The 18,885-nt window shown below is 48.8% G+C and overlaps 1 protein-coding gene across 1 annotated transcript; it reads left to right on the top strand.

The window, feature by feature from the left end:
- Positions 1-13,340: 13,340 nt before the first annotated feature.
- LOC128749166 (ribonuclease inhibitor-like) lies at positions 13,341-15,705 on the top strand. The gene is made up of 5 exons (XM_053848931.1): positions 13,341-13,406; positions 13,624-13,800; positions 14,234-14,410; positions 14,509-14,682; positions 15,020-15,705. The coding sequence occupies exons 2-5, from the start codon at positions 13,724-13,726 to the stop codon at positions 15,054-15,056; spliced, it is 465 nt and encodes a 154-aa protein (XP_053704906.1). The 5' UTR covers positions 13,341-13,406; positions 13,624-13,723; the 3' UTR covers positions 15,057-15,705.
- Positions 15,706-18,885: the final 3,180 nt, after the last annotated feature.

The following is an 18,885-nucleotide window of genomic DNA, read 5'->3' as shown; positions in this document are numbered from 1 at the left end:
AAACGAGCACATAATATTACAACGTGGGATGTATTTGTCGCTAGAAATGCGATCAAAAGCCAATAAAGTCATTTAAAAACTCCGCAATTTGGAGCGTATTTATGGCCAGCAGGGCAAACGTTACAATACTACGATTTAACAGGGAATCACAAAACTATCTCGGTCCAAACGAAAGAAAATAAGCGTCATTTACATAAAACGAGCACATAATATTATAATGTAGGATATATTTGTCGCTAGAAATGCGATCAAATGCCAATAAAGTCATTTAAAACCCCGCATTTTAGAGCGTATTTATGGCCAGCAGGGCAAACGTCAGAATACTACGATTTCAGTGAGCACCACTAAAGAACCTGGGTCAAAACGATAAAACGAAGCGCCATAAACATACATCGAGCAGAAAATATTAAAATAAAGTGCACATTTGTCGCTAGAAATGTGATCAAAACTCAACAAAAACATTTAATTGTTTTAAAATCTCACAATTTAGAGCAAAAATAGAACGGATGTCCGCCATGTTTTATGTTCAGACAGGGGAGAAAGCTGTCAGTCACGTGTCCAAAGGAACGCCCTTCACTAAGCCATTGAGAAATTAAATGTACCTGGGATACGTTTTTTGAGGCAAATTCGTCAAACCACTACGTTTTCATGAAGTGGACAAACGTTGTTATTGCACGTTTTTTTGTGAGACTGGGTTGCAACCTCTCGGAAGAGAATCCTGCTCCAAACTCCGACTGATCAAGCCAGTGTGCAGTGTAAATGGAAAAGACAGTAGTGACCTACTGAATGAATGTGAGGGTGTTTTTGCTGGGTGAGGGTGTGTGCCAGGAGGGCATCACATCCAGCTCACTCCAGACGTCACCCCACTCATTCACCCGCCAAGGAAAGTGCCGAGAGCATTGACAGACAGAGTGGAAGCAGAACTGGAAAACAGGATGGAAGATCTTGGAGTCATCGTCGAGCAGAATGAGCCCACAGACTGGGTCAACAGCATGGTCCCTGTGGTGAAGCCTAACACACTCAGAAGGGAGAACACTATCCTCTACGCACAGCTGAAGAGATCATCATCGCAGACATGGTTTTCTCTGCAGTGGACGCCAGTCATGGCGTCTGGCAAGTGCAGTTGGAGGAGGAGAGCTCCGAGTTATGCACGTTTAACACCCCGTATGGACGTGACCTCTTCCTGCCACTTCCCTTTGGAACATCGTCAGCTCCTGAAGTCTTCCAGAAGTACATTGCACAGAGACTGGAGGGTTTGGAAGGAGTGGTGAAGGTAGTGGATGATATCTGGGTGTGGGGAGAAGATGAAAAACAGCATGACATGAGACGGAGAGCGCTGATGGACCGGATCCGAAGCATCAACCTCAAGTTAGACACAGACAAATGCAAATGTAGAAAGATGGAAATCACATATGTTGGTCACATTCTGCCTGCAGAGGCAGTGAAACCAGACAAGGAGAAAGTCAGAGCAATACAAGAAATGCCTGAAGCAGAAGACAAGGCAGGTCTGCTGTGGTTTCTGGGCATGCTACAGTATTTGGCAAAGTTTGTCCCAAACCTCTCTGATGTGAGTGCGCCACTCCGGAAACGTCTGGAAGGTGACGTAGCATGACATTGGGAGACTGAGCAGCAGAAAAGGTTTAAAAAGCTGAAGACGCTTGTGAGTGAAGCTGCGGTGCTCAGGTACTGTGATGTGACAAAGGACATCACGTTGTCTGTGGACGCAAGCTCAGAAGGCCTTGGAGCAGTTTTAACCCAGGATGGACAGCCGGTGGCCTACGGTTCAAGAGCACTGACGGAGCGTCAGAAAAGATACGCACAGATTGAAAAAGAGCTCTGAGCCATTGTCGATGGTTGTGAGAAGTTGTTTATGGCAAGACAGTACATGTGGAGTCGGACCATGAGCCCTGAGAGACATGACTTCAGAAAGCTCCACGGAGACTGCAGAGGATGTTCATGAGTCTACAACCTTGTGACCTGCGGGTCAGCTACAAGCCTGGAAAGGACCTCGACACTGCTGACACACTGAGTCCAGCTCACCTGAAAGAGACAACAGAGCAACTACTGGAAGATGAACTACAGGTTCATCAACTCACTGCTGAAATACCGATCACAGAAGAGAAACTGAAGACATTCAGAGCACGAACAGCAGCTGATGAAGAGCTGCAGATAACAGCCTGAGAGCAGTTATATGCTACTGAGAGGACATGAAGCTGACCTTGGAGCAGTCAAGTGCAAAGAAAGGGCGAGAGACGTCGTGCTCTGGCCTAATATGTCAGAAGAGATTGAAGATGTTGTGTTGAAGTGTGTGGTATGTCATGCATTCAGGAGGAAAAACACCAGAGAGCCACTCATCTGTCATGACACTCCAGAGAGCATGGGCCAAAGTTGGAACAGACTTGTTCCACTATCAGCTGATGTATGATTTGCTGTGTGTGGATTACTATTCAAAATACCCGGAACTGACAGAGACATGTGGCGACAGCTCTAAAATCAATGTTTGCAAGACATGGGATTCCAGACGAGGTCGTGTCAGATGATGGTCCACCGTTCATGAGTGCTGAGCTAATGAAGGTGAGAAAGTGAGAGGAAGAGTCAGAGAGCATCAGTCGTGAGGAGACACAGCAACAGCTCCAGATCGTTGGTTGGTCAACTGCAGGTGGAAACATCTGCAGGAGAAATCGCCGACATCTGCTAAAAACCAAAGAAGTGACTTTTCCACGATGATGCTCTGTGGACACGGAGGGTGGCTATCAAGTCAGCAGCACTCCTGCAGATACTGATGGGCTCTTGCCATCACCTGCACCGTCACCAGTGACAACACCGCTGAAAGAGACGGTGAGGCTAGACGGGAACGGAGAGGAACCAACTCAAAGGTCAAGATGTGGACGACCAATTAGACCACCAAAACGTTAGGCTCAGTGAGCAGCAGCAGCGTCATATTGAGCACATTGATTGTTTATATGGAGTGTAGTAAATCTCACTTGAAACGTTCGGGTGTATCGTTTTGAAATATACCTGCGAGTGGAAAACTGCTTTCAGAACTGTATTTCAGAAGGTTTGTTAGATCTGTTTAGGATCAAGTTGGACTTTTTCCCAAGTACAAACGTGATGAGGAATCTTCAGGGCGAAGATGTGATGGATGTATAAGTTCTACCACTAGGGGGCGTGTGTCAACTGTGTTGTGTGGGATTGACCTGTGGAGAATTCTAGAACAAGACAGAGAGTCCACTGACAAACAGTGGTGTCTCTGTCCGTGTCAACAACATGCAACATTGCATGGTGTCAGAGTTTCATCTGTTTTCTTCTTGTTCAGGACGTTCTCGCCAGGCTCAGAAACCACAGGTCCAGTCCACATCCTCCAGGGCGCAGGAGCCACTGGCAACTCACGTCACAGTGAAGACAGAGCTGATGCTTTTGTTTGTTCCTCCAGTGGGGCGGAGCAAGAGATGTGCAGGACAGCACTCTTCACCTCTGTGGGCCAAAGCTTCCATGTTGGTTTGGCCGGGGCTCCTGGGAAGAAAGTCAACCTCAGCGCTTGGTTCCCCTCCATGACTGTCACAAGAGTGTGGAGCGAGGAGGAGGAGGAGTCGCAGCGTGGCCAGGTCGCCTCTGTAACCTCAGGTGCGTCTTTGAGGGACTGCTGTGAAAGAGCCTTTTTGTTGTCCCCAACTCAATAAGTGTCCAAACCCGCCTTTGCTTCTCGGTGGGCTCTTGTGTGACGAGAGCTCAGACGAAGAGGAGAAGCCACGCGCAGGACGTCCAGAGAGGCTGACACAAAGAGATCCACAAACAGAGTTGATGACACAAACGGCAGCGCCGACACAAACAGAGAAGCAAGAGAGAGTCCAAGCTCCAGCCAAATCCAGAAACACACTGACAACAGGTCGGGCGCCAGGGAGCGGCACCTGAGAATCAACTGAGGCCGATTCTCAGGCGCAGAAGCACAAAAACACGGAGGAGAAAGGTTCATCATCTGGCAGACTCTGTCAAGAGAGAGCAACAACACTCACCGGAGCAGGAAGTCACGGACCTGTTGGGTGAAGCATCGAAACACGAAGAGCAACCTTGCATTGAGGATTCATTCATTCATTCGGACTCAAGAGGCTCCAGGTTTCTAGTCAGTGTTGGAGGCCTGCAGCACCAGTCACCTGGAATAAATACACAATGAAGCATCTGAAGAAGGAGGAGTGAAATGTTCTGACTGAAACACGACTCAAATACAGTGAGTTTTGGACCAAACTGTTGTGACTTTTAGTTGACAAAAACACGACGAACAGAGATGATGTGTGAATGAACAAATGAGTTTTGACACAAAACTCAGACTAGATTTGAAGATTTGGCCATCAAACAAACACTCAGGGGAAAACAATTCAAAAGTCAACAGTGTTGTGTGGGACTCACAAGTAGAGGCCCCTCAATTATTATGATTTATTTCTATAATGTTTTGTATTATTTTGTCAAATGAAAAGAGCTTTTGGATGCATGCACAGATTCAGGAATAGGCGCAGACATTCAGTCAGGCATGTCAGGGACGGCTGAAGGCTGCTGGGGTGGACTCTGCAGGTCCATCTCACTCAGTTGTGAGGATGAACCTGCAGACCAGTGACGCGTGACTGTGTTGCAGGTGAGTGTGGGGGTGAACTATATGACAGTGGACCTTAGTGTTGTCGGTGTACGTGGGACGGTGTGTGAGAGGCTGTGGTTTATCTTTATGGTGTCACGTGTGCAGTGTGCGTTTGGCTGCAGTCTGTGTAAATGTGTCCAAAGATTGCGACCGTTGGTGTATTTGCTGTTGGAGAAAGTGAAAACATGTTAAATAAGAAGGATGAACCTGCAGACCAGTGACGCGTGACTGTGTTGCAGGAACTTCAATACAGAAAAACTCTACACGTTTGGACATTGCTTCGTCGTCCTAACGAAATGTGTAACATTTGATCCTATTTTGAAACAAGCAGACGATGAGCGCAGGAACGGTCCATGGACATGATGCATCCACAGCAGTCCCCACCACAGGAAGTGCTGTTGACCTGACGTGAGCTTGAGCTTTGGACAGGTGCGGCGCAGGTGAACTCTGAACTGAAGCCTGTTGGCGCTCTGCTCACCACTCCTGGATTCTCTCCTCTGTGTCAAGTGGACTTTGGACCAAAGGTGTGAGTGACACTGAGACGTCTTGAGGCTCCAGGTGGGTTTGGGTTCATCCTGGTGGTCTGGATCATTTCAGCAGCTGAGGAGTCTGGAGTCACACACAGACACACCACATGGCTGGAACTGGACTCTGGAAAACACACACTCACCTCTCGCCCCGCCTCCCTCACGGAGGCGTGTTCCTCTGTCACAGTGTGTTTCAGGATCAGAAGGAGCTGAGCTTCACCTGAGGAGATTCACCTGCAAACATGGACGACACACGTCTGCAGACCAGAGGAGAGCTGCTCACAGGTCAGTGACCTTCTGACTGTCCACACTGGAGGGTGAAGGGATGAATCAGGAGTGAGGTGCTGAGGTGAAAGGATGAATCAGGAGTGTGATCTGAGGTGAAGGGATGAATCAGGAGTGTGATCTGAGGTGAAGGGATGAATCAGGAGTGTGATCTGAGGTGAAGGGATGAATCAGGAGTGAGGTCCTGAGGTGAAGGGATGAATCAGGAGTGAGGTGGTGAGGTGAAGGGATGAATCAGGAGTGAGGTCCTGAGGTGAAGGGATGAATCAGGAGTGTGATCTGAGGTGAAGGGATGAATCAGGAGTGTGATCTGAGGTGAAGGGATGAATCAGGAGTGTGATCTGAGGTGAAGGGATGAATCAGGAGTGAGGTCCTGAGGTGAAGGGATGAATCAGGAGTGAGGTGGTGAGGTGAAGGGATGAATCATGAGTGTGATCTGAGGTGAAGGGATGAATCAGGAGTGTGATCTGAGGTGAAGGGATGAATCAGGAGTGTGATCTGAGGTGAAGGGATGAATCAGGAGTGAGGTGCTGAGGTGAAGGGATGAATCAGGAGTGAGGTCCTGAGGTGAAGGGATGAATCAGGAGTGTGATCTGAGGTGAAGGGATGAATCAGGAGTGAGGTCCTGAGGTGAAGGGATGAATCAGCAGTGAGGTCCTGAGGTGAAGGGATGAATCAGGAGTGAGGTCCTGAGGTGAAGGGATGAATCAGGAGTGTGATCTGAGGTGAAGGGATGAATCAGGAGTGTGATCTGAGGTGAAGGGATGAATCAGGAGTGTGATCTGAGGTGAAGGGATGAATCAGGAGTGAGGTCCTGAGGTGAAGGGATGAATCAGGAGTGAGGTGCTGAGGTGAAGGGATGAATCAGGAGTGAGGTGCTGAGCTGAAGGGATGAATCAGGAGTGTGATCTGAGGTGAAGGGATGAATCAGGAGTGTGATCTGAGGTGAAGGGATGAATCAGGAGTGTGATCTGAGGTGAAGGGATGAATCAGGAGTGTGATCTGAGGTGAAGGGATGAATCAGGAGTGAGGTCCTGAGGTGAAGGGATGAATCAGGAGTGTGATCTGAGGTGAAGGGATGAGTGAGAAGAGACTAACTCTCCAGTGCTGGTGGAAACTCAGCTGATAATGTGTCGACTGGTTGAATGGAGTGAAAGAAGAAAAGAGCAGGAAGTGAAGTCAAGTGAACAGTCAAGTCAGTGCAGAGGTGCAGCTGCTCTCATCTCAACACAGTCAGAGTTTACGACTCTGCTGACTGTGATACAGAGTGATAAACCTGGACTGTGGACAGGTGTGGCAGCAGCAGCAGGTGACCTCTGACCCTCAGCGTCCCAGTGAGTCATGGCGACGCCCCTGAAAAACAGCTGGCCTCAGCACTGACAGTGAAACGGAAGAGATGTCCAGCTTGAGCTTGCTCTTCTTCCCTCTCACTTTTCTGCCCAGAATGTGATGCAGTGACAGTCAGTGGTTGATCAAAATACACAGTGAGTGAACACAGCAAACTTCACTTGTGACGTACAAATGTACAAACAGGGGGTCAGTTCTTCTGTACGGAGCCTCGGGCCTCACAGGGAAATCAAAAATACATTCAGTCGTGGCCACCAAAGGGAACAAAACACTCATTTGAGGGAACAGAACAGTCAACTGAGGTGCTGATGATGGCGCGAGAGAAGGTGCGCCTGTTGGTGCCCACAAATGAGTACTTCCTTCCCTCCAATGAGCATCTGCTCAGCAGGTTTTACTTGCTTTTATTGATGTATTTTTGCCTTGTCAGGTCTGGGCTGCGTAAATCTGAGTTGATCTGAACAGTATTTCATCTCCTCTGGTCCCAGTTGCACTGAACACCTCCATAAAACACTCTACTGACAGTGTGGTGAGAGTGAAAGATGATTCTGTTCATCGGACCCACTGAATGGCACTGACCAATGAGACGCCTCTGTTCAAGTCACGTGACGTGAAGCGATGTTGTTGTGTTGTAAGTGTCGAGTCACGCGCTCGGCCGGAGTACTGAGGTAGACAACAGACAGCAGGTGTTCAGACTCCGTCTCTTCTCAGCTGGAGAGCCACACAACTACACAACTCACTGCACACGTGTCCAGGCTACAGTCAGGTGTCTGAAAACATCCGGTCAGACAGACGTGGCAGGTGGATTCACACCTTCGTCCTTCTGCTCACAAACACAGGTGATCGTCACGCAGAGAAGAGAAGAAATGCTGATTCTGCATGTGTCAGAGAGTCACTGGCATCTTGACTCCTCTGATCATGTGACTTCTCTCTTCACTCAGGAAGTGCTGCTGGAGTGTGTGCAGGGCGACTGAAGAGGAGCCTGCAGAAGAAGTTCCACAGTGTGTCTGAGGGGGTCGCTAGAGCAGGAAACTCTGCCCCTCTGAATCAGATCTACACAGAGCTCTACATCACTGAGGGGGGCACAGAGCAGCTCAACCAGGAGCACGAGGTCCGACAGATCGAAGCAGCAACCAGGCAGCAGACCAGACCAGGAACTACCATCAGAGCAGAAGACCTCTTTAAAGCCTCACCTGACACAGAGCCACCAATCAGGAGCCTGCTGACGAAGGGCGTGGCTGGCATTGGGAAGACCCTCCTGACACAGAAGCTGACTCTGGACTGGGCTGAAGACAAAGCCCACCACAACTTCCAGCTGGTGTTTCCTTTCACCTTCAGAGAGCTGAACCTGCTGAAAGAGAAGCAGTTGAGTTTGGTGGAACTTGTTCATCGCTTCTTTCCTGAAACCAAAGACTCAGGACTCAGCAGCTTTGAAGGAGTCCAGGTTCTGTTCATCTTGGACGGTCTGGACGAGTGTCGACTCCCTCTGGACTTCAACAGTCGGGTCCTGACAGCAGCTACAGAGTCCACCTCAGTAGACGTCCTGCTGACCAACCTCATCAGGGGGAAGCTGCTTCCCTCAGCTCAGCTCTGGATCACCACACGACCTGCAGCAGCCAATCAGATCCCTCCTGAGTGTGTGGACATGGTGACCGAGGTCAGAGGGTTCACTGACCTCCAGAAGGAGGAGTACTTCAGGAAGAGGTTCAGAGATGAGGAGCAGACCACCGTCATGTCTCACATCCGGAGCTCACGAAGCCTCTACATCATGTGTCACATCCCCATCTTCTGCTGGATCACTGCCACAGTTCTGGAGGACATGTTGAAGAGCAGAGAGACCGGAGAGCTGCCCAAGACCCTGACTGAGATGTACATCCACTTCCTGGTGGTTCAGGCCAAAGTCAAGAAGCTCAAGTACCATGGAGGAGCTGGGACCGACCCAGTTTGGGATCCTGAGAGCAGGAAGATGATGGAGTCTCTGGGAAAACTGGCTTTTGAGCAGCTGCAGAGAGGAAACTTGATCTTCTATGAATCAGACCTCACAGAGTGTGGCATCGACATCACAGCTGCTGCACTTTACTCAGGAGTCTTCACACAGATCTTCAGAGAGGAGAGAGGACTGTACCAGGACAAGGTCTTCTGCTTCATCCACCTGAGTCTCCAGGAGTTTCTGGCTGCTCTTCACCTCCACCTGAAGTTCTTCAACTCGGGAGTCAACCTGCTCGGCTCACAGCAAACATCCAAACTGGCAAAAATCTTTGGACTTCACATCAAACCATTCTACCAGAGAGCAATAAATGAAGCTGTAGAAAGTCCAAATGGACATCTGGACCTGTTCCTGCGCTTCCTTCTGGGTCTTTCTCTGCAGACCAGCCAGAGGCTCCTTCCAGGTTTGTTGACACAGACAGGAAGTAGCTCCTGGACCCATCAGGACACAGCAGAGCTCATCAAGGAGAAGATAAGTGAGAACGTGTCTCCAGAGAGAATCATCAATCTGTTCCACTGTCTGAGTGAAGTGAAGGACACTTCTCTAGTGGAGCAGGTCCAACAGCAGATGAGATCAGGACGTCTCTCCACAGATCAACTGTCTCCTGCTCAGTGCTCCACCCTGGCCTTCATCTTACTGTCCTCAGAGCAAGATCTGGACGTGTTTGACCTGAGGAAATACTCTGCTTCAGAGGAGGCTCTTGAGAGGCTGCTGCCAGTGGTCCAGGCTTCAAAGAAAGTTCTGTAAGTGGATCAAACACTGAAACCTGAAACACCTCTGATGATGTGAACTAGGGCTGTTGCGTTCTACTGCTGTTGACGATCATCGCGATATTGAAAAATGAATTTTCAATGTGGTGTAAACGGCTCCATCTCCGACTGAAGCCCACATCCAGAACAGGAAAGTGAAGCTCTGACTCCTGGTAACGGTGGGAACTGGTGCCGCCATGGTGCCAGTGATGAGTTTGTGCGTGTGGACTAGACAGAGATCCTGATGGATGACAACAAGCACGGCGCCTGCCGTGGTGAGCCTCCATCCTCTCCTCCAAGTTTGATGTCCTCATCCACGCTCAGCTTCTGAACACCACTCCTGCTCATCAGCACAGAGCGGGGAGTGAAGCTGCTCTTGAATGACAGAGAGGCAGATGTTCAAACACCATCCAGCGCCTCAGTTCTTCATCCTCCCACAACTCGTGTCAGACAGTCAGGGAAGCCTTTGATGGACAGGAGTCACAGAGCAGCGCTGCTCTGTGACTCCAGAGCGTTTCACCCCAAAGCTTGGCAGCAGCTCCAGGTTCCCACAGGTTGGTTGGTTGAGTTGAAACAGAGAGGCCCAGAGGCTCCGTCTGGCTCCAAAGCTGCCTCCGAGTCCTGCAGCAGCTCCCAGAGAGTCACGCGGCGCAGGGAAGAGACTCCTCACGAGGAGACACTGTTCCACTCCAAAACAATGCTGAGCTCATGGAGCTTGGAAAGGTGGAGGGAGAATCCAAGCTTTCTATTCAGAAGGCTGGAGATTTTGGAGAGCAGAGAGACAGACTACATTTCACTTCATCTTTGGCTCTGGAATTCACTTCCTCTTTTTCTTCTCATTTTCTGATTCTTCAAAAGTCTTGTCACAATAGAGGATTGAAAAAGTCTCACTTGTTGATGACACTCGTCTCTTTCACAGCCTGAGACTCTGTGGACTGTCAGAGAGAAGTGGTTCCCTTCTGTCCTCAGTCCTCAGCTCTCCGTCCTCGAGTCTGACACAACTGGACCTGAGTCAGAACATGGACCTGAAGGATGCAGGAGTGGAGCTGCTGTCTGCTGGACTGAAGAGTCCACACTGTCACCTGGAGACTCTCAGGTCAGACATGTTGATCAGTGTTTAGTGATCTGGAAACACGTTCTGATGTTACACTTCCATGTCTGCATTTCACTTCATGTTTGGCTCAGAAATTCACGTCCTCATTTTCTGATTCTTCAAAAGAATTGATCCACTTTTCTGTCTTTCTGAAACAACATGGACAGTTTAGTGTCTCTTTCTTGTCCATCATAGTGACTGATGTTTGTCATGTTGCTGAGAAAACACTTGGTTTTCTCTTCTTGTCCAGGTGTTTTCTGCTTCACTACAGTTTGACTTTGTGTCTCTCAAGTCTCCATTTCTGCTTCACACATTCCTCCAGTGGATTTATGGTTTGATATTGAAGATATTGAGGACAATGTTCATCTGCTCCACTAGAATCATCGTCTCTGCAGCTCATGTTCATGATATTGGAGCAGAATCACACTGTTTTTCATCGGAGCTCTTTTCTCTGTTGGGTCCACTGAGTTTGACTTTGAGATGTTTTGTCATCATCATCTCCATGTTTCTTTCTTCTTGTTGCTCTTTAGACCAATAATAGGATTCAAAAACACTGTGGCCTCACAACAGTCGCAGTGTTTCAGACATGTTTGATCAAGTTGATCCTGACTGATATAAAAGTGCTTCAAATATTCCAACCATAATGTGATGATGATCTTCTGAATGGAAAGAGTTCAGTGGCTCCTCACATCAAGTCTTTCAAGTCTTGTCACAATAGAGGATTGAAAAAGTCTCACTTGTTGATGACACTCGTCTCTTTCACAGCCTGAGACTCTGTGGACTGTCAGAGAGAAGTGGTTCCCTTCTGTCCTCAGTCCTCAGCTCTCCGTCCTCGAGTCTGACACAACTGCACCTGAGTGAGAACAGGGACCTGAAGGATGCAGGAGTGGAGCTGCTGTCTGCTGGACTGAAGAGTCCACACTGTCACCTGGAGACTCTCAGGTCAGACATGTTGATCAGTGTTTAGTGCTCTGGAGACACATTCAGAGACACGTCAGTGATTCTTCTGATGTTACACTTCCATGTCTGCATTTCACTTAATCTTTGGCTCTGGAATTCACTTCCTCTTTTTCTTCTCATTTTCTCTCAAACCAATGAGTTTTCTGACTGTTCAAAAGAAGTGATCCACAAGTCTTTTTAAATTCAAATATCTTTATTAATATTAGTCATGAGACATTTAGAACAAACTTATGGAACATACATAACCAAGGCTTCTGTTGCAGAGGACATAATATAATGGTCCATACGTCATAAACAACAACAAAAATAACACAGATCTTCTGAATGGAAAGAGTTCAGTGGCTCCTCACATCAAGTCTTTCAAGTCTTGTCACGATAGAGGATTGAAAAAGTCTCACTTGTTGATGACACTCGTCTCTTTCACAGCCTGAGACTCTGTGGACTGTCAGAGAGAAGTGGTTCCCTTCTGTCCTCAGTCCTCAGCTCTCCGTCCTCTAGTCTGACACAACTGGACCTGAGTGTCAATGAAGACCTGAAGGATGCAGGAGTGGAGCTGCTGTCTGCTGGACTGAAGAGTCCACACTGTCACCTGGAGACTCTCAGGTCAGAACACATCATCTGTCCAGCTTCAGAGCTGAAATGTGAAAGTCAGAGGTGGAGACTGCAGCTTCAGAGAGTCACAGTTTTCTCATCACTTTGCTCCAACACTCCAGTGAGCTGTGTTGTGCTGAGTCAGCAGAGTTGGCATCAAACAGAACATGGTGTGAGGTTGAGCGGACCAGAGGAAGATTCTCTGATCAAAGAGCAACTCACTCATGAAACAGTTGCTCTGCTGACCCCCCACCTGTCTAGTAGTTAGTTTCAAGTGTGACCATCAAGAAGAGGAAGATTCATCAGTAGAAGCTCCAACATTTCTACCACAATGATCTTCTGAATGGAAAGAGTTCAGTGGCTCCTCACATCAAGTCTTTCAAGTCTTGTCACGATAGAGGATTGAAAAAGTCTCACTTGTTGATGACACTCGTCTCTTTCACAGCCTGAGACTCTGTGGACTGTCAGAGAGAAGTGGTTCCCTTCTGTCCTCAGTCCTCAGCTCTCCGTCCTCTAGTCTGACACAACTGCACCTGAGTGGGAACTGGGACCTGAAGGATGCAGGAGTGGAGCTGCTGTCTGCTGGACTGAAGAGTCCACACTGTCACCTGGAGACTCTCAGGTCAGACATGTTGATCAGTGTTTAGTGATCTGGAGACACATTCTGAGACACGTCAGTGATTCTTCTGATGTTACACTTCCATGTCTGCATTTCACTTAATCTTTGGCTCTGGAATTCACTTCCTCTTTTTCTTCTCATTTTCTCTCAAACCAATGAGTTTTCTGACTGTTCAAAAGAAGTGATCCACAAGTCTTTTTAAATTCAAATATCTTAATTAATTTTAGTCATGAGACATTTAGAACAAACTTATGGAACATACATAACCAAGGCTTCTGTTGCAGAGGACATAATATAATGGTCCATACGTCATAAACAACAACAAAAATAACACAGATCTTCTGAATGGAAAGAGTTCAGTGGCTCCTCACATCAAGTCTTTCAAGTCTTGTCACGATAGAGGATTGAAAAAGTCTCACTTGTTGATGACACTCGTCTCTTTCACAGCCTGAGACTCTGTGGACTGTCAGAGAGAAGTGGTTCCCTTCTGTCCTCAGTCCTCAGCTCTCCGTCCTCTAGTCTGACACAACTGGACCTGAGTGTCAACATCAACCTGAAGGATGCAGGAGTGGAGCTGCTGTCTGCTGGACTGAAGAGTCCACACTGTCACCTGGAGACTCTCAGGTCAGACATGTTGATCAGTGTTTAGTGCTCTGGAGACACATTCAGAGACACGTCAGTGATTCTTCTGATGTTACACTTCCATGTCTGCATTTCACTTCATCTTTGGCTCTGGAATTCACTTCCTCTTTTTCTTCTCAATTTCTGATTCTTCAAAAGTCTTGTCACAATAGAGGATTGAAAAAGTCTCACTTGTTGATGACACTCGTCTCTTTCACAGCCTGAGCTGCTGTGGACTGTCAGAGAGAAGTGGTTCCCTTCTGTCCTCAGTCCTCAGCTCTCCGTCCTCTAGTCTGACACAACTGCACCTGAGTGGCAACATGGACCTGAAGGATGCAGGAGTGGAGCTGCTGTCTGCTGGACTGAAGAGTCCACACTGTCACCTGGAGACTCTCAGGTCAGAACACATCATCTGTCCAGCTTCAGAGCTGAAATGTGAAAGTCAGAGGTGGAGACTGCAGCTTCAGAGAGTCACAGTTTTCTCATCACTTTGCTCCAACACTCCAGTGAGCTGTGTTGTGCTGAGTCAGCAGAGTTGGCATCAAACAGAACATGGTGTGAGGTTGAGCGGACCAGAGGAAGATTCTCTGATCAAAGAGCAACTCACTCATGAAACAGTTGCTCTGCTGACCCCCCACCTGTCTAGTAGTTAGTTTCAAGTGTGACCATCAAGAAGAGGAAGATTCATCAGTAGAAGCTCCAACATTTCTACCACAATGATCTTCTGAATGGAAAGAGTTCAGTGGCTCCTCACATCAAGTCTTTCAAGTCTTGTCACAATAGAGGATTGAAAAAGTCTCACTTGTTGATGACACTCGTCTCTTTCACAGCCTGAGCGACTGTCGACTGTCAGAGAGAAGTGGTTCCCTTCTGTCCTCAGTCCTCAGCTCTCCGTCCTCTAGTCTGACACAACTGGACCTGAGTGACAACAGGGACCTGGAGGATGCAGGAGTGGAGCTGCTGTCTGCTGGACTGAAGAGTCCACACTGTCACCTGGAGACTCTCAGGTCAGAACACATCATCTCCTCTCTTCAGTTCTGCTCCACCACTGGACGGTTCTTCTGTTCTCATGGTTTTCTAAAACACTGTTTCTCCTTCATTACAGTCTGAGAAGGTGCATGATCTCAGAGAGAGGCTGTGCTTCTCTGGCCTCGGCTCTGACCTCTAACCCCTCCCACCTGAGAGAGCTGGACCTGAGCTACAACCATCCAGGAGGACCAGGACTGGAGCTGCTGTCTGCTGGACTGAGGAGTCCAGACTGGAGGCTGGAGACTCTCAGGTATGGACAGAGCAGCAGAACTGACTGACTGAGCTCCGCAGAGCTTCAGACTGAACATGTGATCCAGGAGCAGACAGAGAGGATGTGGGTGTGTGAGGCTGCTCAGACTCTTCATCTGAACTGAGCACATGAATCCAAACACATGACATGTTCTCCTGCTGGACACCAGTGGAAGCACCAAGGAGACAGTAGAGACTGAGCAGATGTTTAGAGATCCATCTTTGTTGTCATCAACAGTCATGAAAGAGCCGTCCACTGAGCAGCAGGAGATAATAGTCCTGAAACATCTGAAGTCACATGGATCTGCTCTCATCCTTCTCTCTCTTTCTTCCTCCAGGCTGGACGACTGTGGACCAGAGAGGTTAAAGATCTGACCAGAAGAAGTGTGAGTGAGTGATTGATCCCTGAGAACTGCTGGACTCACAAGTCTCTGGCAGAGCAGCAGACCTTCTTCTCTTTCATTTCACCCCCATTTTGGCTTCTCTCCACTGGCTGCTGTGACTTTTACAATTGATTTGAAAGTTCTTCTGTTTGTTTTAAAAGCTTGAAATGGTCTTGTCCCTCAGCACCTAGTGGAGCTTTTAACCCCTGAGATCCTTGAGGTCAGCTGAGCAGCTGCTCCTGGAGGTACCTAAAACTGAGCCTAAGATGAGAGGAGACCAGGCTCTCTCAGTCTGTGGAATGTCCTCCCTCCCCATGTGAGACAGGCACCATCGCTGTCCACTGTTAAAACACTTCTTACAAGGCACTTTTACTGCACGCTCTATCCTGATTTTACAGTTGTACAGCACTTCTTGTGTTGTTTTTGAAGTGCTGTATTAATAAATATGGTATTGGTCAAGACTGACTCCGAGTCTCAGCAGCCGCTGCCGTCATCATGGAGAGTTTCCTGCTCATCTGAGGCAGAGTCTCAGTGGAGAGCAGCACGGAGGAAGACTCCTCAACAGCAGTCAGAGAAGAAGCCTCCACCCTCACAGAAGCTCTTCATCTGTGGAAACACTTCTGTCTTCAACGCCCCAAACAGCTCAGATGTCCAGCTTTTGCTCTTGGTTTCCATGACTCTTTCATGCCACTTCTTCTCTGAAGCCTTCAGTCGTGTCCATGACTTGAACCCTTTGATGTGGACACGTGAGGAGCCCGTGTTCTGGACACACGGATGATGAATCATCCAAAATGCCCCACACCAGTGAGGAGGAGATCGTGGTGTGAAACTCAGGAGTGTAGGTCACGTGACACTGTGGGCTCCAACTCAGATCCTCAGCGAGTCTCTGTAACTGCGGATGCTGCTGTGAAAGGTTGACTGGAGTGAAACATGTGCTGCCATCATGAGTCTCCTGGCGCTGCTGCGTCTGGGTCCGTGTGTCTCTCACAGTGGAGACGCAGCAGGTTCTAAATCAGCTGAGCGGACGACCGTCTGGAGCCTCGTGGGACAGATACACGGGTGGATCCTGTTGAGGCTTTCCTGTGTCAAAAGTACCATTCAAACCAGGATCATGAACTGAAGTCGTCCACACTCCAGCGGCCAGGTGCCTTGCTTTGGTCTGGCTTTCATGCAGCGCGGCGCTGCGGCCCAGGCTGTGGTTTCTCTTTGGCTCTCACAGGCACATGCTGTTTTAGGAAGACGTCTTCCTGTTTTAATGTCACTGCTGTTGTTTGAGACGCGGAGCGGAACCCAATAGCAGTAATGCAGGAGTCACTGGAGTCAGACAGCGGGTCAAAATACAGCCATTTCAGAAATAAAACAGAAGCGTCACCGAACTGGGAGAAACGAATGGGAGCAGAGTCTGTAAAGAGAGAGGACAAACACAATGAGCAATAAAACACAAAAACTATCAAGGTGGTCAGAACGAACTCACAGGTCAGGAGAAGCAATAACAAGGAGAAAACCAGGAAGCTGCGGGGAGCAGAGAGACCAAGGAAAGGCCAAACACAGAAGCCAGAGCACCAGGGTTTAGAAAGGGTGAACCAAAGATCAGTCAATGGACGGGGAGAGAGAGCAAGCGGACGCAGCGAATGAACGAACAATTGGAGTCCATCTGGCTCACGTTGCTGAGTCCAGGTGGCTTTATACTCGGGTGATGAGAAGATGACAACAGGAAGGAAGGAGGGAAGGAAAGAAAACAGGGATCAAGGGACAAAGTAAAAGCGGCTCAAGTCACTTCCCACTGGTCTGTTAGTTCCTCTCCATCCAACGTTCTCTGCTAGAAACAGAATCCTTGCTGATACGAAGCGCTGCAGCAGCAGAGCAGGCGACATTTGGGAAACACTTTGGTCCAATAAATATCAACTCTGTCATTTTCACACAGAGCAAGACTAGTGTCGCACCGCAGCACAGAGAGAAGCTCAGCTGACTCAACTTACTGTGGCTCAGTTGACTTTCAACACTGGCGTGGGATGGGTGCAGTCCCAAGTTTGAGCGCAGTGACACTGGAGGTGGGCGTGGCTTTGAAGCTCCTCTGCAGAGGAGGTCCAGCAGAGGCTCAGAACCATGCGACTGGAGTGGGGAAGGTTGTGTAGAAGGGTGTGAGTGGTGCGTGAAGGTGTGAAGAAGCAGCTCTGATGGAGGGAAAGCACTGGGACAGAAAGGCAAAGAGGGCAGGGAGCGTCAACATGATGCAGACAGATGTTCCATACGGAGGGTCGGTTCACTCAAGGCTGTCGGTCCTCAGAGGACATGAGACGTCTCCTCCACTGCTGCAGAGGCTGCGAGCTCATGGGAGCTGTGCATTTGTGATGCAACATGAACGTTGTTGGAACTGCTCCTGCTGCTGAGGAATGAAGCCATCATTCCCCCGGCTCACCTCACCCTCTCTCACTCGTGTGTCGCAGCACACCAGTTGAAGACGCTGCAATATGGGACAGTTCATCTGCTCCTCAAAGTCGGGGCCCCAGGTCCTCCACAGAGTCCTCCACTGACAGAGGTTTATCACCATCTCACGTCAGTCAAACACGCTTCAAGAAGACGCTCATCATTGCTGAAGCTTCTGCTATGACGAGACTTCATGTGCACTTTCACTTGTAAGACGGGACGGGACGGGACGGGACGGGACGATCTCACAAAGGAGGAATTCACCGTCACAGCATCTCTTGAGTTGTTGGTGCAAAGGATGTATCCATGACGACGGTCGGCTCTACACAGTCGGGATGAAGGACCTGTGGTGGTGCTCCTTCCTGCACTGAGGTTGAGCTGCTCAGATCCTCTAGGCTCTGATTCAGTGGGTGAGAGCTGTTGTCCATGATGGAGGTGAGCTTGGCCAACACGCTCCTCTCACTCACCTCCTCCACAGAGTCCAGAGCACAGCCCAGGACAGAGCTCCTGACCAGCTGCTTCAGTCTCTTCCTGCCCAGCAGACCACCATCGAGTCATCGAAGCTCCGAGCACAGCATCACTCCAGCTTCCACTGCAAGTTTATCTCTGTGTAAACTCTCTGTGTATAAGTTCTGTCAGTGCACTGAGTCCGTGGTCTTTGGCAGAACATCCTGTTTCTCAGGAGAGAAATGTATTATTGCTATGGTTTGTTTTGGAAATGTGCGTGTTCCTTTAGCATCTTCATCTTCAATGGGATCAGCATGAGACTCCCTTCTTGGTTTTTCTTGGTGTTGCCTGTTAGGTGGTGGTCTTGAGCGACTCCTCCGTTCTGCTGCATGTTCATGTGCTGTCTTGGTCTGTTGGTCTTCTTGCAGCACCTTGCCCCAGGACCTTTAGTGCCACAAGCTGAACGCTCATCATTCTCAGCAGGACATTGACGTGGTTTGTGTTTGGTTCCACGACTCCCACACGTGCGTCCTCTTTCAAATGCCTGTCTTTTCTCACTGTGTGGCATATTCAACTTCTGCAGTGGCTCATACCCTGCAGACAAGGCTTCATATGTCCACCTTCTGCCAGCACATCAGCTTTGGGTTTGCTGTACGAGTCATTGCTCAGAGCATCATGAGGTGTGCGGTGATGATGCCTGACTTCTGGCTCTGGTCACAGAGTCATGGATGCCCTCACCCGACCTCTGTCTGTATTGCATCAAGTGCGGTCCGTGAATTCTGAAGTTCACGTTCAGCTTTAGCTGACCTTCACAATACTCCCACAAATGATCATTTTTGATCGTGTTCACTGAGGCCACTTGCGTCGAGTCTTCATGTCCAATGCCACGACAGATGGGTCTCCTTTGTTTGGCAGTGTCTGTTATTTCTTCTCTTCTAAATACAGAC

This window comes from Synchiropus splendidus, chromosome 1 (assembly GCF_027744825.2).
Source record: "Synchiropus splendidus isolate RoL2022-P1 chromosome 1, RoL_Sspl_1.0, whole genome shotgun sequence".
Lineage (NCBI taxonomy): Eukaryota > Metazoa > Chordata > Actinopteri > Syngnathiformes > Callionymidae > Synchiropus > Synchiropus splendidus.
This window is presented reverse-complemented; position numbering and strand designations above follow the sequence as displayed.

Bases quoted from the DNA above. Each gene is read 5' to 3' on its own strand.
- LOC128749166 (XM_053848931.1), top strand. From the start codon at position 13,724: ATGGACCTGAAGGATGCAGGAGTGGAGCTGCTGTCTGCTGGACTGAAG. The intron at 13,801-14,233 runs GTCAGAACACAT...TCTCTTTCACAG, and splicing joins TGTCACCTGGAGACTCTCAG to CCTGAGCGACTGTCGACTGT. The intron at 14,411-14,508 runs GTCAGAACACAT...CCTTCATTACAG, and splicing joins TGTCACCTGGAGACTCTCAG to TCTGAGAAGGTGCATGATCT.